The 24,673-nt window shown below is 46.3% G+C and overlaps 1 protein-coding gene across 1 annotated transcript in view; it reads left to right on the top strand.

Moving 5' to 3' along the window:
* Nucleotides 1-24,673, top strand: part of micall2a (mical-like 2a) — a 73,661-nt gene that overhangs the window by 25,763 nt on the left and 23,225 nt on the right. The window contains exons 3-7 of the mRNA XM_055651338.1: nucleotides 1,472-1,613; nucleotides 4,709-4,872; nucleotides 6,901-7,043; nucleotides 8,149-9,068; nucleotides 17,739-17,835. Coding sequence (XP_055507313.1) covers nucleotides 1,472-1,613; nucleotides 4,709-4,872; nucleotides 6,901-7,043; nucleotides 8,149-9,068; nucleotides 17,739-17,835 — 1,466 coding nt within the window. The remainder of the gene's footprint in view (nucleotides 1-1,471; nucleotides 1,614-4,708; nucleotides 4,873-6,900; nucleotides 7,044-8,148; nucleotides 9,069-17,738; nucleotides 17,836-24,673) is intronic.

The following is a 24,673-nucleotide window of genomic DNA, read 5'->3' as shown; positions in this document are numbered from 1 at the left end:
ATTAACACGTTTTTCCCCCCCTTTATTTTTAAATAATGCACAGATTTTGGAATGAAATTGCCAAACTGTAATTGTCAGTGGCCTCTTTGCCCCGGAGTCATTAGTTAAAATATAATAGGATGTGCAAATTGTTCTGTGTAAATATCAATTATTTTGGAGCAATAAATCTTTGGGAGTAATGCTTCGATGTCTCAGTTGGTGAACATGCTGTATGATGGGGAACTACATACCAGGGAGCAACAAGGCTGGACCTTGGCTTAGAGTAATGAGCTGTTCATCATGTGTGGGGAGTGGGCACGATGAGAAGAAGTTCCCATAGACACCCGTAACTGATTAATGGTCCCTCCTGGTGACTAGAACTCTGGTGTTGTCAGCACTGTACAGAAATGCAACATGCGCGTCTATATGTTTTGTGTCTCTGTATGTGTGTGTGTGTGTGTGTGTGTACATGTCTGTTGTATGTGTACCCTTGCTCGTGTGTACATATGTCTGTTGCGTGTGTGTGCATACTGTATGTCTTGTGTGTGTGCTTGCATGTGTGCACATATGTTTGTTGTGTATGTGTGCTTGCATGTGTGTACATATATATGCCTGTTGTGTGTGTGTGTGTGTGTTTACATATGTTTGTTGTGTGTGTGCTAGCGTGTGTGTGTACATATATACTGTGTGCTTAGGCATGTACACATATGTCTGTTGTGAGTGTGTGTGCTTGCGTGTGTGTATGTTTATGAACATATGTCTGTTTCCGTGTGTGTTTGTGAGTGTGTGTATAAGCCTCTTTATTCCCCTTTAAAGCAATTTAATCAACTTTTAAATGCTGGGCTCAGTAAAACTGATGAATATGATGCCTATTTGCCTCATGTTCTGGATAATTTAGTGTAATTAACTTGTTTAACTATGCTACTATGTTAGCACATTGTGCCCGGTTAGTCTGACACAGTTCACACGCGGTGCCTGATGATTTTGCGCAATCATGTTTTGTCCAACACGGGACAGGGTTCCCATTTTGGTTAGTCCTATACTTCCCCTTCTCACCTTCATCCCCCTTAACCCTTGATGCTTTGATTTCCCCCGATTTCTCCCCTTCTCCCCTCACTCATAGACCTCCAAGCTCCCCGAACCATGATGGAGGCACCAGGCGCCCGCTCTTCACCCTTTCCACCGACCACTCAACTGGTCTCCACCTTGTGCTTGTTGCCATCCATCCACAGCTTCCGACCCAGGCCCTGCCTATGCTTACATCTGCTATTTCTCTCTTCCCCCTCTGAGCACTGGCTGGACTTTGGTCCCAGACACTTTGTTTTCTCAACGACCAAAAGAAGTGATTCCTTTGCGATCCCCTTGGTGCATCGTAGTTACCTCGTCCGCTGCTGGGGAGTTTCTGGGCCGAGTGGTGTTGCAGAAGCGGGTTGTTTCCCATGGCAATCGGGCCTTGCAAAGCTGTTGTCTCACGTCCTGCTTGTGCTTGCAGGCCTTCCGCGTGGCCGAGGAGGAGCTGGGCATCCCCGCGCTGCTGGACGCCGAGGACATGGTGGCGCTGAGAGTGCCGGACAGGCTGAGCATCCTGACCTACCTCTCGCAGTACTACAACTTCTTCACCGGCCGCTCGCCCAGTGAGTAGCTGGACCGGCAACGGTGGTGGTGATAATAATCCAGGGGGAAGGGGAGGGGGAAGGGGACACGGGATCCTAGAGCCATGGATAGAGCCATGAGACGACCTTTGACCCTGACCTGTCCACTTACAATGTGGAGGAGGATTGGGCGGGGGGGGGGGGGGGGGGGGGGGCAGTTGGAGTACGGGAAGGAGGGTGGTTGTAAGACAAGGGGGGCTGGGAAGGGGACGGTGGGAGAGTGGAGGGGGATGGGGATGGAGGAGGAGCAGTGGGGGATGAGGAAGACGTGGGGGAGAGAGGTGGAGAAGATGGGGGAGAGGGGTGAAGATGATGTGAGGAGGGGGATCAGAGGGTGGAGGACGAGCGGAATGGCGGGGATGTGGTTGGGAGGGGATGCGTGTGGTCTTGTGGGGCATGTAATTGGGATTTGCAAAGACAAGTCCCAGAGACTGCTGCTAGTTTGCTCGAAGACGCAGTTCAAAAGTTGCCCAGCACATATGGAGCCAACCTTAAAACCAAGCTGCTCCCCATTTGAGGCAGAGATGAAGAGGAATTTCTTCCCTCAGGAGGCGGTGGGTCTACTTCTGTGGAGGCCGAGTTACTCAATATGTTCAAAGCCAAAGCAGACAAGTGTCTGGTCTTAAACTGGTCTTTGGGGTTATGGGGATCAGTTAGGAACATGGAACTAAAGCCAGGATCGGAGCAGCCACAATCATACTGAAGGTATGTGGAAGTGGTGGAAGCAGATACAATGGCAATGCTTTGAGGAGTTCAATGATCTTCTGCCATCACCTCCTTAAAGCTGATGTTCTGAAGGCAACAGTAAAGCAAGGCATATACAGGCACAGGCGTTGCCACGGCACAAACAGTGAGATGTTACGACAGATTTTGCTGGCATTTACCCACTTCATTTTGTGCGGATTAGTGCGAGTCAGAATTGCCATTGAGTCATGAAACCGTGCGTCAGTGAGGTTGAAACTGTTGACAGCCAACCAGTTCAGTTTAGTTTATTGTCACGTGTACCGAGGTGCAACGAAAAGATTTGAAAAGCAGAAAAGTTCCGAGCTTCTGTCGTTGTTATGGCTCCTTCTGAAGCGCAGCCTCTGCGAGAGAAGGTCTATGAAATCAGACACAAGTAAATGGTCCCTCGGCCAAACCAGACCCTACAGCCCGCATGCTACTTCCAATACCCTGCCATTCCTCGTCATTAAAACAATCATTTTTAGTGAATGCAATGCATCGAGCAAGTGGGATTGTTAAACTTTGTTTTTTTAATCTTTCACTCAATATGTACATCGTTGACAGGGATGGCATTCATTTTGAATGACTCGCTAGGTCATTTCAAAGAGTCATCTACATTGTCTTGTGTCTGGAGTCACAGGCTGCAGAGTGTACCCTTTACAAAATGCAATATGGTTCCGCAGCCAGTTATCCCAAACCTGTGACCTCTCCCAGCAGGAAGTCAAGAGGCAACAGGTGCATGGGAGCAATACCACCACTTGCAGATTCCCCTCCAAGCCACACGGGATCCAGATTTTGAAAGGAATCACTCTTCCTTTACAGTTGCTGTGTCTAAATCCTGGAACTCCCTGCCCAGGAGCAGAGCATGAGTACCTTCACCTGAAGGACTACAGAGGTGCATGAAAACAACTCACCACCACCTTCTCAAGGGCACTTAGGGATGGACAATAAATGCTGGTGTTGCCAGCAACTCCCACATTCCATGGATAAAAGACAAGTGAGGATGATGCATTTACTCTTCTCTAGGGCATCAGTAAACCAGGTCAACTTTTCTAACATTCTGCACATTCGGACTATTGTGTGCATTTCCAATCGCTTTACTACAGTAAGCACTTGGAGGCCTTGGAAAGGGTGCAGAAGAGGTTCACCAAGATGTTGCTTGGATTAGAGAGGATTAGCTATAATGAGAAGGAGGACAAACTTGGATTAATTTCTCTGGAGCATTCGAGAGGCAAAGGAGCAAAATGATAGAAATATATAAAATTATGAGATGGATAGGATAGGTAGTCAAAGTTCTTTTTCCAGTCATGGACATGTCAAAGACTAGAGGGTATAGCTTTAGGATGAGAGGGGCATGTTTAAAGGAGATATGTATTTACACCAAGTGGGTAGGTGCCTGCAACAAGCTGCCTGGGGAAGTGGTGGAAGCAGATACAATGGCAATGTTTAAGAGGCATTTGGACAGATACATGAACAGGCAGGGAATGGCCCATGCACAGGCAGATTGGATTAAATAGATGAGTATCACTGTTGGCACAGACACGATGAGGCAAAGGGCCTGTTCCTGTGCTGTACGGTTCTATGTATTGATACTAACTTTGTGCCCAGATTCATTTAAATAATTGGATTAAAATTCCCTGGCTGACATGCTGGCATTTGTGTTTCCACGTCTTTAGTCCAGGCCTCGAGATTATGAGATTGGGAACAGACTTACTTTTCCATCATGCTGCTGCTTTCTAACATCCTGATGTTTGAGGCCAATTGTTGGTCATCAATATAAATAGTGGTCCTAGGTAGAGCTTCCAGCATCACCTTGTTTATATAGAGCCATTGCTGCTCCACTACTGCAGCTCACCAACGGGGATCTGTTAAGCCTTTCATTGGTGTTCAGGGCTTTCAAAATGCTCTCGTCACATAACCATCGAAAGGCACAGATGCCTGAAATGTGAGATACAAACCGAAAGTGCTAGGGCCAGCCAGCAGGTCAGGCGGCATCTGCAGATCAAGATAGCGTTAATGTTTCAGAGACAATAACCCTTCATCAGAAAATGTAATGATGACCCAAAACATTGACATTGCTTCCCCCTCCATTGATGCTGCCTGATCTGCCAAGTGTTTTCACCATTGTCTGCTTTTGATATGTGTGGTAATGAAGTCCATGGGGAGGAGCATGTGTTGGTGAGGAAGGAGGAGAACACCATTGTAACTGTGTTAAGGTCTAATTGTAATTGTTGCATATGGGTAGCACATGAGACTAAAACTCAAATTGTGTACATTTTGCCTCTATCCATGAAAGAGACCATTTGTCTTTTGTTTTTATTTTCTGACTTTAATGCCGTGTTTCCATGTTGCAGTTGGTGGTTTGGCTCACATTAAGAGATCTGCCACTGATTCGAGTGAGGAACCAGCGCAGAAGAGGCTGACTCCCGAGACCAAGCCCAAACACCCTAAGAGTACACGGCCACCCAAAAATGAGCCGACCCTCCACGCTGCTCCAACCAGCCGGGTGGCATTGGCGGTGAGTGGGAACTGCAGTTGTGCGGGCAACTTGGGGATGAGGCGGTACCTGACCTTAACTTGTCCGATGAGTGAGCTTTGTCTTGGAGATTGCACGCATTAAACTTCTCAACACACTGTGCGAGTGGGGTCCACAGGCTGTAGTTGAAGACTGGGGATGAGAGCTTCATGAGAAGAAGCTGGAGCAGTCTTGGGGGAGGAGGCGTTGGAAATCAAGAACACTGCTGATAGAATTACAGGGGACAGAGCTGATGGGATGGTAGTCCCATCAGGGACTAAGGAGTAATAGAGATGGGAACCACAAGGAAACCAAAATCAATGGAAGTTAATAATCAGTACAAGTTAATAACTTTCACAAATAAATTGGATAAGTCTAGGAAGGGGGAAATATTTGGAGTGCCATAGGGAAAGAACCTTGGTATGGAGGCATTTGGAAAGCTCTTTCAAAGGCCATCAGAGGGATGGATAACAGGTTGAATGAACTAATTTGGTGATATAACAGACAGTAGATGCAAGAATCCTGAGCATAAAACAAACTACTGGAGAAATCAGGGCATCGGGCAGCATCCATGGAAGGAAATGTACACACGACATTTCGGGTTGTGACGTTTCTACAGAACTGTTGGAGACTTATTTGGTGTTCCGTTATTTGATTCCCTTGGGTGTTCAGACAATGCGCTGTTTCTTTTGAGAAGGCAATAAAGTTGGATTGAGGCACTTGGGACAAGTGTAGGCCCCAAGCAAGAGACACTGCTGTGCTGAGCTTGCATGCCTCAGGAATATATCCAGTGTGCTACAGTGCTTGGTTAGAGAAAGATGTCACCTTTGCCCTTGTGGTGTAAAGTGGTGGAGGTGGGTTGACAATGGAATTGTGCTTGTGCAGAACGGCCAAGCTCTCACTAAATGCTGGGTAAGACTCAGAGTTAAATAACTTACCCCCAGTTCTAGAGCCCTGGCTCTCTCCTTGACTGAGTAACCTGCTGAAACCTACTCTGGTAGATAATGATCATTTCACTGAGCAACAATACAACCTTTCCCAGGGATTCAGGGTTCTGGTGCCCCATCAAACACCCATTTATCCTTTGCCACTGATGTGGGTGACTTGGTGAGGGACAGGCTGCTATCAGTGGCCAGAGAGGGACAAGAACAGGTGGAGGCTTCACTGGGAGGCCGGCTATACCAACAGCTTCCATGAAATCATCAGGTAAATGCAGCTGACAGATCCCCATCTTATCCAAGTTACAATCTTGCCATCAATCTTTTCGTAAGTGGCTTTCGTTTTCACTTCTCTCCCACGAAAAGTCATTCTGCTCTCCTCACAAGAGCTGCCGAGAGGTCATTGAACTGAAATGTTAATCTCCCCCAGATCAGCTGAGGCTTTCCAGTGTTTTATTTCTCTCACCCCTGCATGGTTGCATCTGGAAGTTCACGTTATGAAATAGAACCCTTCTATCTTCTGTACGAACTTCCTGCAGCCTCCCTAAGCTGGTTAGTGACACTTTGCTTGTTAGTGTGACCTCTCTGCATGCTGGTCGCTGTTCTTGTGTGTGAAAGGTGGACCACTCATTGAGAAGCTGTACTTAAGTTCCCACTGGTGAGACAGTTACCTCTGGGCAGCGACATTTGGCACTCAGTGGGGGGATCTTGCGACTGACTTGAATGCACAATAACTACTGAATGTGATTTCACATTCACTGGTGGCCACAGTGGTGCAGCGCTAGTTGCTGCCTTACAGCGCTTGCAGCACCTGAAACCCGGGTTCGATCCCGACTAGGGGTGCTGTCTGTATGGAGCCTGCACATTCTCCCCGTGATCGCGTGGGTTTTCTCCAGGATCTTCTGTTTCCTCCTACGCTCCAAAGACGTACAGGAATGTAAGTTAATTGGCTTGGTGTATATGTAAATTGTCCCTAGCGTGTGTAGGATAGTGTAAATGTGCGGGGGTCGCTGGTCGGCGCGGTCCCGGTGGGCCAAAGGGCCCTGTATCTCTAAACTAAACTAAACTTAACTACGTTTCCCCCTCTCTTCAGAGCAAAGTCCCAGCTCGTGATGCAGAAGACTCATCCACCAAATCGGGGACCCTGTCCAGCAGCTGCGCCATCTGCAAAAAGACTGTCCTGTTGGTTCAACGATACTTCGTCGATGGGAAACTTTACCACAGAAACTGCTTCAGGTAACACAAATCATGCTGGGGTTTGGTTGTCAGTGACAGATGAGTGGTGGCAGCCCTTACCCACTCAAAACAAAAATGTAGATTAACAAATAATAATGCACCTTTATTAAGACGATATATTCTCTTAACTCATTTACTGATGTAAAATAATTGTATTAATTGAAATATTAATGATATTAATTAAAATCATTTGTATTAATTAAAATAGAATTTAATAAAATCGTCCACTTATCCTCATTTACTTTTCTACGAGGGTAGGAAGATTCCCAGCAAATGAGTTGGGCTGGCAAATCCCCCATGGGTGTGGCTGTATGGTGGGCATGAAGAATATCCTGCTGGATCAGGAGTCCAGATCTCCCCTTAGATTCGGTGGTGGGTGCAGGGATAAAGTACCAGCGATGCAGATGGCCTGCATCTGATCTCCGGCCACTAAGTACTGCTGTGCTGCTAGTAATCTTGACTGCTGCAGCATGCATTGCAGAATAGACCAGCAGGCTTGAATGCAGTCCAACCCAATCAACCCTGTTGAGAAAGTTAATGGAATGCCTTCCCTTATCTCCATGATACAAGGGAGAGAAAGTTTGGTTGCAGCTGCACTAAGCTATGGTGAAACCCTACATGGATTCTGTGGATAGTTCTGGGGGTGTTGATGTGGCTGTTGAAAGTATTTTGGTGCTGCATGTAGAGGTTTGGAAAACACTCGTGCGTGTACTGTGTGCATTGATTGCCAGAATGATAGCTGGTCCAAGGGTTCAACTACAAAGAGAAATTGTCTGAATTAGGTGTTGGAAGGAATTGTAGATGCTGTTTTTAAACTGAAGAGAGACACCAACAGCTGGAGTAACCCAGTGGATCAGACAGCATCTCTGGAGAATAGGAATATGTGGCCGTCCTAACCAGCTGGTGTCGAAGGGAGAGGTGAGACAGAGGACAGTAGGTGATGGGTGGACTGAGGAGGGGTGTAGGATAATGGGCAGGCGACACATTGACTATGTGATTTCCAGAACATCATCTCTCCAGTAACGGGGAGGTTGAACTTCCAAACATGTTGCGTTCCCTCACTTACACTGTGTTCCCTCTCTCTTCACCCCATCACCTCCTGCAGATGTAAGCAGTGTTCCAACACGCTCATGGCTGGAGCCTACAAGAGCGGGTCCACACCTGGCACTTTCATCTGCATCAACCATTCAGCCAGCAGCCATGAGCGGGGCAGCCACAATGGTGCTAGACCCTCCCAGCCACTGGGCAGCAAAGCCAATGAGCCGGCCCCATCTCCGTACAGACCTGCCTTCAGCCACGTGTCAAGCCCAGCCTCAGCGCTCTCCAACTCCAAACCGCCTGAGCGCCCCCCTGCAGCCGCGGGAACAAGGACCGCATCGGCTGAGGGTACCCAGGCAGCGAAACAACGCTTCATGAGCTCGGTGATGCCAGAGAAGGGATCTCCAGCCAGCCCTCGCCAGTCTCAGGATCCCGTGCGGGGGTGGCGCAGTCCAGCTGAAACCACGGCCATTCAACCTCGCTCAACTGGAGGCCAGGAACACACTGGTGTAGTGGTGAAAAAGCCCACTCCAACCACCGTGCCAGGCCCTGATGCAAACAAAGACAAAGCCCGTGCCATCCTCCAGAAGAATCTGCCGTACGACAGCAACAACGATCGCAACCAAAGTTCTACCTCATCCTCATCGGTCGGCACGGACAAGTCTCCAGACAAGCAGCCCACCAGCTACCGGGCGGCCAAGTCCATAACGCTGAATGTGAGCAGCCCGGGAAATGGCCATGAGGCAGCCAGGCCCTCATTTGGCAGCAGGGGTAAGGATTCAGGGCAAGGGCAGCAGGCCAAGGACTCCAAATGGAGGCCGATCTCCAGCTTTGAGCTCACACCGAGCCCCGCGGCCAGCAGAGGAGGTGGCAGTTCTGAGGCTGTGAACTCGCCCTCAACAACCCAAACGCGGTGGACTTCATTGAACCGATCCTCCAGCATGAACGAAGCAGCAGCAACACCAACCACGAAGGCAGGCAGCAAAGGTGAGTTCTCCCTTTGATTGTCACACTTGCAGTACACTTCACAGTAACAGTTGCTCTAATACCTCTCCCTACATAAACCAGCCTGAGCACAAATCCTGTGTGTGCATAAAGGATGGGTCGGATGTCTTTCCCCACTGAAATGTATAAACAAAATGTTTTTTAAAAAATATTGACTTGGGCACTCGCAACTTTCATTGCCCGTCCCTAATTGCCCTTGGAATATGGCACTGAGCATCCTTATTGTATAGCTGCAGCCCTTCTGTTGAAGGTGCTCTTGGGGCTGCAAACCCAGGATTTAGTGATAATGAAAGTACAGCGATGTATCTCCAAGTCAGGATGGTGCACGGTTTGCCGGGGAACCTGTATGGCCCGGTGTTCCCCTACACCTTCAGCTCTCCTCCTCGGTGGTAGAGTCTGGGGTTTGGGAAGTACAACATGCGAATGTAACTGCAATGCATTTTGTAGATGGTGCACACTGCAACCACGTTAGTCGGCTGCCTGACCCTCTTCCGGGCCTACACCCGTGCTTGCGGGTCCCTGGCGAGGGAACACGCGGAGTCCACGGGGACTCTAGAGACCTTCCGTGAACACTGGTCGCTGCGGAGGGGGGAGTGGGGGGGTTGAGTGCATTGTAGATACAGATACCACTATTGTATTATTGTGATTGCCTGATCAGAATGTGACATTTGAACATTTTTGTACATTCTGGTACATTGTAATATGGAATTATTGAAGGAAGGAAGGGGAAAAAAATTTAAATAATAAAACTGCAACCACTTTGCACTGGTGAAGGAAGGAATGCTTAAAGTAGCAGATAATCATGTATTGTTTAAGAAGGAACTTCAGATGCCGGAAAAATCAAAGGTAGACATAAATGCTGGAGAAACTCATCAGGTGAAGCAGCATCTATGGAGAGAAGGAATAGGCGACGTTTCGGGTCGAGATCCTTCTTCAGACTGATGTCGGGGGGAGGGGGGGGGGGGTTGCGGGAAAAAGAAAGGAAGAGGCGGAGACAGTGGGCTTGTGGGAGAGCTGGGAAGGGGAAGGGAAGGAGGGAGAAAGCAAGGATTACCTGAAATTGGAGAAGTCAATGTTCATACCGCTGGGGTGTTAACTACCCAAGTGAAATATGAGGTGCTGCTCCTCCAATTTGTGCTGGGCCTCACTCTAGCAATGGCGGAGGCCCAGGACAGAAAGGTCAGATTTGGAATGAGAGGGGGAGTTGAAGTGCTGAGCCACCGGGTGATCAGGTTGGTTATTGCGAACTGAGCGGAGGTGTTGGGCGAAGCGATCGCCAAGCCTGCGCTTGGTCTCACCGATGTAGAGAAATTCAAATACAAATCATGTATTGGTATGATTGATAATTGTCATGTACTGGGAAACAGTTGAACATTTTATTTTACCTGTTATCGAGGTAAATCATTTCGTACAAAGAGTATAATCACACAATATGGGAGTACAACAGGTAGTGCAAAAGACAAAGGGAACAGTGCAGCTATAGAGAGAGTGCAGGTTAAAAAAAAAATGCCAGGGTATCAATGAAGTAGTTTGTGGGCTTCATATTTGGCACATGAGAGGTCAGTTCAAGGACATCTCTGGAGAAGGTGGCGTTTGTGTCGCAACTGCATTTGATGTTCACATCGTGGCCTCCTCTTCATTGGACAAACCAAATACAGATTGAGATAGGATGCAGAGAAGATTTACATGGATGCTTCCGGGACACGAGGACCTGAGCTATAGGAAGAGGTTGTGCAGGTTAGGACTATTCCTTGGAGTGCATGAGGGGTGATCTAGTAGAGGTGCACAAAATCAGGAGTGGACTAGATCGGGTAGACACACGGAGTCTTTTGCGCGGAGTAGCAGAATCGAAAACTAGAAGACAGGTTTAAGGTGGGGGAGGAAAGATTTAATAGGAACTTGAGGGGTAACATTTTCATGCAAAGGGTGGTAGATGTATGGAAAGAGCTGCTGGAAGAGATAGTTGAGGCAGTACTATTGCAATGTTTAAGTAATATTTAGACAGGTATGTGGATAGGACAGGCTTAGAGGGATATGGGCCAAATGCAGGCAGGTGGGACTGGTGTGCGACATATTGGCCGGTGTGGGCAAGTTGGACTGGAGGGTCTGTTTCCACCCTGTAAGATTCAATGACTATGATTGGGTGACTGCTATGCGAAGCATGTGTTCAGTTCACAGGAGTAACTCTGAGCTTCTGGTTGCCTCCCACTTTAATTCTCCATCCCATTCCTGCTCTGACCTGTCTGTTGCTGGTCTCCTGTGCTGTTATAATAAGCCCAGTGCAAGCTTGAGAGAAACCACCTCATCTTTCGTCTGGGCACGTTGCAGCCAGCAGGACTCTCTGTCAAGTTCTCCAACTTTAAGTAATGCAATCTTTCTCTCTGTGTGCATCAGAACTAACCAGTTCTGCCTGTCGTTATTTTTGCTCCGTTTTTTGTTTCTGTCGGTACAGCCATGCGATGCATAGCGTATCTTGTACAACAGAAACAAAGAAACATAGCCTGGCACTATCAGCCATATTTACTCAGTTGGTCTCATCCCATTATGGATATTCCCTCTGTTCTCATCCTTTCCCAGCTTCTCTGCTACTGAAATCCAACTTGTTTTCTCACTTTCGCAGTCCTGAATAGACTTTGACTTTGTTACTTGTTTCCAACCATGTTGATTGTTCATTTACCATCTTCTTAATGGCATGCTGTATAAGCTATTGGACGGGATTGCTGGCACGGCACATTGGTCATTACTGATGCCTGACCAATTGGCAGGACTAGGTTACATCCGTTACTGCGCACCCTGGCTTGAGGTGCCGAGACTTGGTTATGCATTGAATGGGAGTAGAGGCTTGTTGCGTCCTGCATGCGGACGGTTGCATAATAACTGTTCGGCAGACTTGACTCTATTCAGCTGCCTATGGCCTCTTGCCCAACAACATAAATTCCCCGAAAGGATGACTCAGATCTCACCAAACAGTCGGGTTGCATGTTAAACCCTTGTGAGTTTCCAAGCAGCCTTATCTCAAGCACGATAGTCAGATTTTCAATGGAAATTGGCTTATGTTTAGTTTAAGTTTAGATTTGTTTTGCAGGCTATCCAATAAAATCAGATAATACTTTACAGAATTATAGTCTAGTCAAACTCAAGAGAGTGGGGTTGAGAGGGAAAGATAGATCAGCCATGATTGAATGGCAGAGTAGAATTGATGGGTTGAATGGCCTAAATCTGCTCTGAGATCTTATGAACATAAAGCACCATAGGTACACTGAAGGGAAAGATACAGAGTGCGGAATCTTGAGCAAACTACAAACTGCTCAAGCAGTTACCCCAGCGGTTTGTTTCGTGCATGGGAACAAAAGTTATTTGATTAACCGTCAAAGCCATACGATTGCCAATGGAAGAATTTATTTGACTTCCAGTTGCCGTGGGAAGGCAGGGAATTGTGAGGATGAGTATGTAGCGTCACCAGTGTAGCATGGGATGGGGCAGTTATAGAGTCATAGTGATACAATGTGGAAACAGGACCTTCAGCCCAACCCGCCCACACAGGCCAACACTAGTCCCACTTGACTGCGCTTGGTCCATTTCCCTCCAAACCTGTCCTCTCCACGTACCTGTCTAACTGTTTCTTAAATGATGGGATAGTCCCAGCCTCAACTACCTCCTCTGGCAGCTTGTTCCATACATCCACCAATACATGTGAAAAAGTTACCCCTCAGGTTCCTATTAAATCTTTTCCCCTTCACCTTGAACCTGTGTCCTTTAGTCCTCGATTCCCCTACTCTGGGTAAAGACTCTGTGTGTCTACCCAATCTATTCCTCTCATGATTTTGTATACCTCTATTAGATATCCCCTCATCCTCCTGCGCTCCATGGAAGAGAAACCCAGCCTACACAACCTCTCCCTATAGCTCACACCCTCTAGTCCTGGCAACACCCTCATAAATCTTCTGAACCCTTTCAAGCTTGACAATATTTTTCCTATAACATGGCACCTAGAACTGAACACAATATTCAAAATGCGGTCTCACCAACGCCTTGTACAACTGCAACTTGACCTCCCAAGTTCTATACTCAATACTCAGACTGATGAAGTGCCAAAAGCCTTTTCGACCATCTTATTTACCTGCGACTCGACCTTCAAGGAACCATGCACCTGTACTCCTAGATCCCTCTGCTTTACAACACTACCCAGAGGCCTACCATTTACAGTGTAGGTCCTGCCCTTGTTCAATGTCGCAAAATGCAACACCTCACACTTCTCTGTATTAAATTCAATCAACCATTTATCTGCCCACCTGGCCAATTGTCCAGATCCTGCTGCAATTGTTCACAACCATCTTCACTATCTGCTAAACCACTCACTTTTGTATCATCAGCAAATTTGCTAATCTTGCCCTGTATGGTCTCATCCAAATCATTGATGTAGATGACAAACAGTAATGGGCCCAGCACCGAACCCTGAGACACACCACTTGTCCCAGGCATCCAGTCTGAGAAGCAACCTTCCACCATCACCATCAAATTTGTGAGACATGACCTCCCACGTACAAAACCATGCTGACTATCCCTAATCATCCCTTGCCCATCCAAATGCCTGTATGTCCTATCCTTCAGAATACTCTCCAGCAACTTACCAACTACAGATGTTAAGCTCATGGCCCTATAGTTCCCAGCATTTTCCCTGTATCCCTTCTTGAAAAGATGTACAACATTTGCCGCCCTCCAGTCTTCATTCCGGCACCTCTCCTTTATTTAAGGACAACTCGTAAATTTCAACCAGGGCTCCCGCAATTTCCTCTCTAGTTTCCAACAATGTTCTCGGATATATCAGATCAGGCCCTGGAGATTTGTCTACAAACACGACAGTACCTTCAGTATTTTTTCAACTGACTGCTCTCAAGACACTTCCAGTGACTGCTCCAATTCCCTCCATTTTACCTCCTCTTCAGTAAATATAGACGAGAAATACTCATTGGGGACCTTGCCCATCTCCTATGGCTCCACACAGATTTGATTCCTGAGAGGTCCCACTGTCTCTCTAGTTACCCTTTCTCCCCTTGTATTTATGAAATCTTTTGGGATTGTCTTTAATGCTACCCGCCAGAGATATCTCCTGGCCCCGTTTTGCCCTTCTCATTTCCTTTTTTAGTTTACTCCTTAGTTCCCAAAACTCCTTCAGGAATGCACTTGATCACAGTTGCCTATACCTGTTGGGGGCAGGAATAAACAGGCAGGAGTACCAACACACAGAGCCTATACCTCTGCCAGGTACAAACAGATAATTGCTGCCTTGCTGTGTTAATTCAAATGGATACATTGGTTGCTTCCTGTCGCCCTCTGGGACCTTGCCAGCAGGAGCCTGGCATCCAGGAGCTCACTCCTTTATTCTGAAGGAAAGCTGATCACTGGACATTGCTGTGGAAAACAATGCATCTTGAATGTTCTGAAAGGCTCTAGTTACCTATTGAAACCAAACAATGAGTTAAGTGTTTATTTCCTGCAGCTCTGACCCTGAAATGCAAGGCATCCAAAATGTGACCGTGAAAGAAAACGTGTCTGTACAACTTTCAGACTGTTGCCTTCTGCCAGGATTATGAGGCTAAGCTCGGTCGATGTATAGTACTCATAGACTCGTAGAATTACAACATTGAATAGCATGGAAACCAGTCACTTGGCCCAACTGGCTCGTGTTGACCAATAGTCACCCTTCCTAATTAACCCCATCTCCCAGCACTTGGTGCATTACCGTCCAATGCCAATCTATTCAATTGCTCATCTAGACACTTCTAAAAAATTGTCAGTAATTCATCTTCAACCACTCTCTCAGGCAGAGCATTCAAGATACTCACCATTCTCTGGGTGAAGAAGGTCCTCCTCATATCCCCTTTGAATTCTTTCCCCTTACCTTAGATCTATATCCTCTAGTTTTATTTACCTCCAAATATAGGGAATAAAATGTCGGCAATCTACCCGATAATCATCCTCATAATTCCATATACCTGAAACATGACCTCTCTCAACCTTTTATCCTTCAGAGAGAACTGACCGAGCGTCTCGGGTCTCTCCTTCCGCACGGAACTGCTCCATCCCAGGAAATATCGTGGGGAAACTCCACTGCACTATCTCCAGTGCCTCATATCCTCCGGGTAGCATGGTGACCAGAATTACAAGTAGAATACTGTCACCCCTCAGTTGAAGCTTTGTGAACCTGAGACTGCAATGCAGGTTCCTTTGGATGAGATGATCAATTGAGGCTTCGCCTCTTCCATCAGTGGGGCCATTTAACCTCTAAATAATCTTACCTTCCCTCCGGTTATCCTAAAGTTCTCCATAGAAAACAAAGTATGGTTGGTGGCTGCTTCTTACGCAGTTCCTCGGGAGGTGGTGATGAGGCCAATGTGGGACCTACTGACGGTTCCAACAGGAGGGTGCTGACAGGGTGGATGGGTTATTGCTTGGTGAACATTTTCACCTCCTACCTGGGGCCCCTGTGTGCTCCCTGTGCAAGGACTTAAGGTTCGCAATAACATCGCAACGTCTCCACTTTGAGAAACCATGGGTGGGAGATTCCCAGGTGTTAAGTGGGAATTTTGCATTTTTACAGAGAGAATTTGAACACATCCTTGAATGTTTACCAACCTCTGCCTAGTAATTTCTTCTTAATTCCGAGTTTGGAATAGAGTGCTTTGAGAGTCCCATGTTGGGAGAAGGAGTGACATCGCTTGCCCAACGCAGCTGGTGCAGCTAGGGCCTCAATACTGAGGTGCTTTGCTTAAATTTCCTGGAAATTTGGAGGATAATTTGGAGCGTTGGATAACCTTGGATCTGGGGTGTCGTTGCAGCAGGTTGAACAGCTTATTTGAACAGTTATCAAAATGAACTCTTCTCCTGAAGGAAGCTTGCTGGTGACAGGATACCACGTTACAGCAAGAAAACCTTTGGAATATGTCAGAGCAATGGCACAACCTTAGTTGATGTTTGTCTTCACTGGAGGTGGTTACACTCATGCCTTTGCGAACCAGACATATGATGGAGATTCCAGATCAAGTGAATGATACATTCACATGAATTGTCCAGCTTATAATGCACAAATGAGAGAAGCACAGTCCACTCAATGCACCTTGCATAAGTACACTGCAGGTACCAAATATTGATGTCTGACAGTATAGTTCCTTAATTTTATAACAATGCCCATTCTAATAATATAATATTACCTTTTAAACAACTTATGCATTTTCTTTTTTATTTAACTTAGATTTATTTCAACTTATCCTAACTCTCTTACCCAGATTGCACATGTATTCTCAATCTTGCCATGATGGTAAAATATGAATCACTATTTTGTTGGCTTGGGTGTCCCATATTGGAGGAGCAGCATTGGTCTCCTATATCACTCAAAACTGTTCCTATCCAGGGTATCTGTCCGAATGTCTTTTAAACGCTCATTCCATATTACCACAATATCTGCTTGAAAGTCCAGCCCCAGAGATTCCCCTTAAATCTCTCCCCAATCTCATTTGAAATATTTGCCCTCTAGTTTCAGACTTGCCTACCTTGGGAAAAAGATTGTGACCATCCACCTTGTCTACATGTGATTTTATAAACATCTGTAAGGTCACACCTCAGCCTCCTTCGCTCCATTGAAAGCACCCCCAGCTATCCAATTACTCCTTTTGACTCAAGCCCTTTATTCCCTACAACATGTGTAATAAGGCTCTAGACATGAGGAAAGGTGCAACACTGATGCCTTGAAAGGTGACAGAAACATCGAAAATAGGTGTAGGAGTAGGCCAATCGGCCCTTTGAGCCAGCACCACCATTCAATATGAACATGGCTGATCATCCAAAAATCAGTCCCCTGATCCTGCTTTCTCCCCATATCCCCTGATTCCGTTGGCCCCAAGAGCTTTATCTAACTCTCGATGCTAGAGTGGAGAATGGAGTTATTTAAGATTTTAAAAGAAATAGAAATAATTATTCATTTTCAACATACATTTGAGCAAGTAGTCAGATGCCTGGAGTCACTCACAGTACATATTCTCCACATTGTTGCATATGCCATCTTGTCCGGGATATATCAGGCATTCCTCCATTAATTCCGGGTCACAGCGTTGGATCTGCTGACCAACCCTCACTACCCCACCACCTCAGTGCTGTGCAAGTATCTTTTCAGGACTGGTCACTATTTGGGATGGGCAATTAAATCCTTACTTGCTAGCAATGCCCACATCCCAAGGAGTCAATAGACAAGAAAGGTCCAGACCAAAGTAAGTTCAAAGCCAATGGCAGAAAAGTTTTTTTCAAAGGCAGCCATTAAGAAGGATTGGTCTTTGGGTTGGGAAGCAGAGGCAAACATCTTGGCATGTGAAACATGAGTTCTGACAGCAGCATCAGATTGAAGGTGCATTGATCGCTGCTTATCTGCTGATGATTTCGAGGAGAAAGTATGACGACTGAGAAGAAAACAAGTTAGGAAACCGTGAACCAACGTGATCGGGACGAGTGCTACGGAAAGTATTTTGGGATGGTGGTAGAGATGGAGGTGGCTTGGTGAAATGTTGCCCTACTGGGATTAGTGACACTGTAGTGATGTGGGTGGAGGACAATGCAACTGGGCGTCACTTCACCCTGCACCATTTATCGATCCCCCTGCAGGCAACATCTACAGTCCGCAGATCATTACCAGGGCTCAGGAAGAGGAAACGCCATCCGACTGGAGGTCAAAGCTCAGGCCTGTCAAGAAGCAACTCAGGTGAGTGTGTGTCACAACTCAAACCTGGAAGGCTTTGCAGGAGGAGGGTCTTGCCACACCTTGCGAATCTTTCAAACCATGGGGGTCAGGATAAAATCAACTTTTGACAATTTTACAGAAATTCCTGTGGCTGGCTCATGATACGTAATTGGATCACACTGTGCACACTTTCCAGTCACTGAATGCCGTGGTCAGGCACCTGCCCATGTTTTCTCGCACCGGGAGAATGCCGGCTGTATTAGTGGGAAATGCTCTTCCCTGGACATTGAGGACGCGGGTGCTCTGATGTATGTTTGTACTTAACAACTAGGTCCTAGCAATGACTGGGGACTCTGCCATTCAGAAGTTGTCAACATGCCAGAGAGTTAATCAGCTTGTAAAGTGTCAACTGGAGGAAGTTTGTCTTGCACTTTTATTCTCTTAGAGATACTGACTAAAGAAGCCGGTAACCACATGCCACATGGACCTCTCTCAAGGCAGAGGTTAGGAGGGCAGCGGATAGAGCACAAATGTGCAGATGCCTTGCGATTGTAGAGCGAGACAAGATCTTAAGTGATAGCAGATATAGACCATTCGGCCCATCAAGTCATCTCTGCCATTCAACCGTAGCTGATCTATCTCTCTCTCTCTCCTAACCCCATTCTCCTGCCTTCTCCCCATAACCGCTGACATATGTACTAATCAAGAATCTATCTATCTCTGCCTTAAATATATTCACTGGTTTGGACTCCACAGCCTTCCGTAGCAAAGAATTCCACAGATTCACCACCCTCTGACTAAAGAAATTCTTCCTCATCTCCTTCCTAAAAGAACGCCCTTAAATTCTGAGGCTACGACCTGTAGTGCTAGACTCTCCCACTAGTGGAAACATCCTTTCCACATTCATTTTTACTACTTGTCTGAGACTCAAGAACTATGGGCAATGTATATAGGGTCCGCACATTGATCAAGTTCAGGGTAGACTTCTTTGCCTCGAATGTTAACATATGGAACTCACTCCCGAAGGGAGCAGCTCACAGGAAGCTGGAAACATCCAGGATACTGATGAAGGGTCATTAACCTGAAACATTAACGTTGTTTATCTCTCCATAGATACTGTCTGACTCGCTGAGTGTTTACAGCATTTTGTGTTTTCACTTGAGATTCCTACAGTCACAGTGCCTTTGTTTTTTGAAATTTTGATTATGTGAACTGTCTCTGTCTAACACAAACATTTTGATTATTATGAGGGAACACAATAACATTAGATTCTCAGTTACCAAATGGCTTTCTGACAGGCCAACAGATGGAGAAATGCTTGTGGTTTCAAATATAATCCCAGTTGAAAGGATTTTTCCATAGTTTCAACACAAGGGGTCACCAGAAAGGGATGTGGACATTTTGGAAAAGGCACCAGGAAGTGGAGAGGACGAATGCTGAATTAGTTTGCCACAGAGAATTTACTCCTCAGTCTTTGTCCTGTCAAGTATTGTGTGTGACTAGCGAGTCAACCACCTTGTTCTTAAAGGGATTTTGTACATACCTAAATCCTGGGGTGCCACGTGCGATCGCCGTCACTGTCTACGTCACCATGCACCATGCGCGCATCACGTGCGCGGCACAACGCGTGCACCGTGACGTGTAAATGATGACACGTATATTACGCGCAAATGACGCCCAAGTGGGACAGGCCCTTAACGCAGCTGACAGCTGGAGATCGGAAGACGTGGATGAGCTGGATCCCGACCTGGACAGGAAAAGAAACAGGTCACCCTTTCCTCTTCATGAATAGGGAAGGGGAGTGAGTAATTGAGTTCTAATTTCAGTTGTCACGTTGTTGTGTCTTCCTGTTGAATAGGGAGTGTAATGCGAACAAGGATTTTTTAAGAATCTTCCGGCACAAACCTAGTTGCCTGGGAGTTAGCAACCATGTGGCATCAGTCCCAGCTTCAGCAGGTGTCAAGTTCAAGTTCACACTTATTGTCACATGCACCGATTGGTACAGTGATATTTGAGTTACCATACAGCCATACGCTTAAAATGAACACAGTACACAATAGAATTTAACATAAACATCCACCACAGTGGAATCAACATTTCTCACTGTGATGGAAGGCAATAACGTTCAGTCAATCTTCCTCCTTTTGTTCATCTGTGGACGGGGCCTTGAACCCTCCGCAGTCGCCACTACGGATGGCCCGATGTTCAGGCCCTCTCGCCGGGATGATCGAAACTCCGACGTTGGGATGGATCGGAACACACTCTGCGGCTTGGAGTTCCCAAATCGGCCGCTTCTTACTGGAGACCATGTTTCCAATGTTAAAAGTTCTCAGGACGGAGATCCAACACTGGCGATCCTTGGCAAAAGACCCCAGGCTCCGCGATGTTAAAGTCAGCGCTGCGGCTAGAAGCTGCGCAGGACAGGCGGCAACTGCGGTGGCGCCACCCGATGTCATCTGTCTAGGCCGATGTATCAGTGCAGCACTGAGAGACTGCTTCACTATGGGGGCTAGGCGACGTTTCGGGCCGAAACCCTTCTTCAGACTTCCCCCAGTCTGAAGAAGGGTTTCGGCCCGAAACGTCGCCTATTTTCTTCGCTCCTTAGATGCTGCTGCACCCGCTGAGTTTCTCCAGCAATTTTGTGTACCTTTGATCTTCCAGCATCTGCAGTTCCTTCTTGATCACTATGGGGGCTGCCTCCTCTAAGGAAGATGTGTCACTCAGTGCCTGACTGACAGGGGGCTGCACTGAATCTGCGGCATCCCCTGATATCTTCTAGTGGGCAGCTTCTGGTTCAATATTCCTGCCCTAAACAGCATCACCAATGACCGATTAATTAATTAATCATTCATTTCAACAGTGAAATAATTCTGATTGACAGGATCAATTAGCTCTTGAACCTTGTTCTCCGTTCATGCTTCAGATGGGCTTGCTTTTGTGTTTGCATGTGGGAACATTACTACTGATCTAATTCTGAGGCAGGTTGGTGCAAGCTTAAAGCTTTATATAACTACACTCCATGTGGATTAATTATGTTTGCTACATGATAACTCTTATTGCCCTTCAGTTGTATAACTTTGATCTAACACACTTTGGCTCATGCAGAATCACAAAGGTCACTTTAGAGGTACAACCCTCTCTCCCATTATCTCACCTGAACCCAACTCAGTCAGGAGAGCCATGTCTATCTCGATCAGTTTCATGTAAAAGCCAGATATCCAATCATTTACAATTGTATGGGTTGTGGGAGCTTGTCAGAGGTGGTTCTTACAGTGTAATGGTAATGACATCAGCACATTCTCGCTAGAATTTAGGAGATTGAGGGGGGATCTTATAGAAACTTACAAAATTCTTAAGGGGTTGGACAGGCTAGATGCAAGAAGATTGTTCCTGATGTTGGGGAAGTCCAGGACAAGGGGTCACAGCTTAAGGATAGAGGGGAAATCCTTTAGGACCGAAATGAGAAAAAACATTTTTCACACAGAGAGTGGTGAATCTCTGGAACTCTCTGCCACAGAAGGTAGTTGAGGCCAGTTCATTGGCTATATTTTAGAGGGAGTTAGATGTGGCCCTTGTGGCTAAACGGATCAGGGGGTATGGAGAGAAGGCAGGTACGGGATACTGAGTTGGAAGATCAGCCATGATCATATTGAATGGCGGTGCAGGATCAAAGGGCCGAATGGCCTACTTTCTATGTTTCTATGTTTCTGACATTTCAAAAGTACTTCATGGGCTGTAACGTTTTTGAAATGTCCAGAAATGTAAAAGCCACAATGTAAATGCAAATCTTTTTCTCCTTGTTTATTATCTTCCCTATGGTGGGATGTATTGGCTCCGGTTCATAAGCAGTCAGCTCAGTAGGAGAATGATATGAGAGCTTACCCTGAGAGGCTTGTGTTTGGCTGCTTCTGTTAGTAGCCTTGTTATTTGGAGGGACTCCCGGCTAATTTATTGACAACATGCATTCTTCCTCCCACACTTACTTTGATGTAAAGTGGGTTCAGTGAGAACAAAGACCACTATTGAATTGCAAAGCTCGGAATCTCTTTCACTCAACCAGTAAAGAGAAAATTTCCAACGTGCCCTGAGAACATAGTAAAGCTTTGTAGATTTGTTATTAGGAAAAAAAGATTTTGGGCTTGTTTTTGAAGTTCTCTTGATTAATAAATCATGGCGACAAATTTAATTTTTGAAGTTGTTGAATGACAATCAAAGGTTTACTGAGGATAATGATGCTGTCGATGCCTTTAATTATAACTTTAATATGTGCGGTTTTAAGTTGATAGAGAAGCAGTTGTTTGGTACATAAGAATGATCAGAATGTTGTAAACATGTTCAGTGTTGAATAAATCTAATTTGTAATTAGCTGTTGATCTCGGAAAACAGGCAGTGATATGTTTGGATGGGCGACCCTGTACATCCGAATGCACAACTTCGGCATAGGTTTAGGCTGAACTTAGTGCCTGCTGCCTGATTCAATAAGATCGTGGCTGGCCTGATCATAACCTCAGCTCTGCAATGCCATGTACCGCTGCTCACCTTTCACCCACTTGCTTATTCAGAATGCTTCTACCTTCGTCTTAAAAATATTCAATGCCTCTGCATTCATTGAGGAAGAGAGTTCCTCTTCTTCAATGAATGGAGAAACATTCGGGAAAAACGAGCAAGCTAATCCTGAGCCTCATCCATTGCCAGAGACGGGCCACACGCAAACTGGGTGAACAGCACCTCCTATCCCGCTTCTCCAATTTTTGGTACACTTAGATACACTTAGGCACCATTTTCCTAGCCTCGCTTTCTTCCCTGTGCCCCTGAATCCACAACAATTTCTCTCAAGCATGTGACTGACATGACCCGCCTGATGTGACTGACTTAATGTAACCAGATCTTTGGTGCTGAGGATGTTGGCCTGGGAGAGGACACTCATCCTTCCAATGGATGTGGAGGAATGAGCAAGAAACTGATGGTGGCAACCTCCCAGTGCTTTGAGGAGCTGGTTACAGGGAGACTGGATGTCAGAAGCTGGGATCACAGGTGCTCTGCTATGTGGGGGATCGTGAGTCCAGCACCAACTCTGTGATCTTCACCTTCAAATACTCTTTTATAATTAACTGAAACAGTGCTGGGTCAATTGAAGGATATCTGCCTCCAATGCTGACCTTTGCCCTGACCCTACCCACTAATCTGCAGCCACTACTCAAATGCAATCTCTCGCTCTCCCACTTCATACCAGGCCAGGTCCTGCTCTCCAACCACACCTCAACTACGACCCAGCTGCACCCAACTGCCTGGAAGAGTTGACTCCCTTTGTTCCAGGGAATAGAAGGGGGAAGCTCTCTTCATTGTGTGCAGAAGCATGTAAGGACATGGGCCCCACACTAGGCCAAAGTTTGCTATAGCGGAGCTCAGAAATGGGCCCTTGTGAGCCACCATTAACTCCCCCCCCACCTGCACCATTCCTGATTCTGTCCGAGACCTGGAAAGCCACACATTACAGAGCAAGTCTGATGTTAAATTAACACATCAAATGCAAGTCAAGGGACAAGAGCTCTATCCCACGCTTTCTTTAACCACTCACAAAGAAAACGGTAGCAATTGATGCCCATCCAATTACTACCCCGCGTCTGATGTGTCAATCTGGAGGAGGGGTTGAACCTCAAGGGTTCTGACACCCAGTGAGTGAGACCCTGTGAGATGTGTCTGGTGTTCAACCTCAACACCACCAGGTGATCGCTGCAGCTGAACGAGTGCTAAATCTGATAGAGTAATTGAATAGCATCTGCTAAATTGGAGTTTTATTTCGAACTGTTCTTCTGCCATTAACTTATAACATTCCCTGAGAGATCCTTACTGATGTGTAATTGTTCTGTGTAAGTTATAGTCAGCATCAGTTTGAACATTGAACACCGATATACTGGTTGACATTTTGATCCCAACATTAGCTGCAAACGACTGATGCAGTTGCAAAGAAGAGCTCAACTACCTTCATGAACTGCGAACTCTTCAGTACAAAGTGATAGAGTATTTATAGATTTAAGCTGCATCTTGGCCATTCACGTACTGCTGCAAGTTTGAGTACTGTACACTATTTGCAAGTGTCACGTTTTCTCTGTGCAAACGACCTCATACGAAAGATTGAACTGGACACGTGACTACTTGCGACTGCACACAAGATCACTGGGGCACTGGAAACAGACTGCTGGAGGGAATCAGCAGGTCAGGTAACATCTATGGAGGGAAATGGACAGATGATGTGATCAAGTTTTTAGTTTTGGAGATGCAGTGCGGAAACAGGCCTTTCGGCCCACAGAGTCCATGCTGACCAGCGATGCCCGTACACTAATACTATCCTAGGAGCACTAGGGACAATTTACCAAGCCAAGTAACCTACAAACCTGTACATCTTTGGAGTGCTGGAGGAAACTGGAGAAAATGGGTGGCATGGTGGGGCAGCGGTAGAGTTGCTACCTTAAAGCACTTGCATTGCCAGAGACCTGGGTTCGATCCAAACTACTGGTGCTATCTGTGTGGAGTTTGTACGTTCTCCCCGTAATGTGGGTTTTCTGCAAGATCTTTGTTTTCCTCCCACACTCCAGAGACATACAGGTTTGTAGGTTAATTGGCTTGGGTTTGTATATTTGGGTTTGTATAAGTGTAAATTGTCCCTAGTGTGTGCAAGATATTTGGAAAAATGGGCTGAAAGATGGCAGATGGAGTTTAATGCTGATAAATGTGTGGTGCTACACCTTGGCAGGACAAATCAAAATAGGACGTACATGGTAAATGGTAGGGAATTGAAGAATATAGTTGAACAGAGGGATCTGGGTATAACCGTGCATAGTTCCTTGAAGGTGGAATC

The sequence above is a fragment of the Leucoraja erinacea genome, chromosome 20, assembly GCF_028641065.1.
Source record: "Leucoraja erinacea ecotype New England chromosome 20, Leri_hhj_1, whole genome shotgun sequence".
In the NCBI taxonomy this organism is placed as follows: Eukaryota; Metazoa; Chordata; class Chondrichthyes; order Rajiformes; family Rajidae; genus Leucoraja; species Leucoraja erinaceus.
This window is presented reverse-complemented; position numbering and strand designations above follow the sequence as displayed.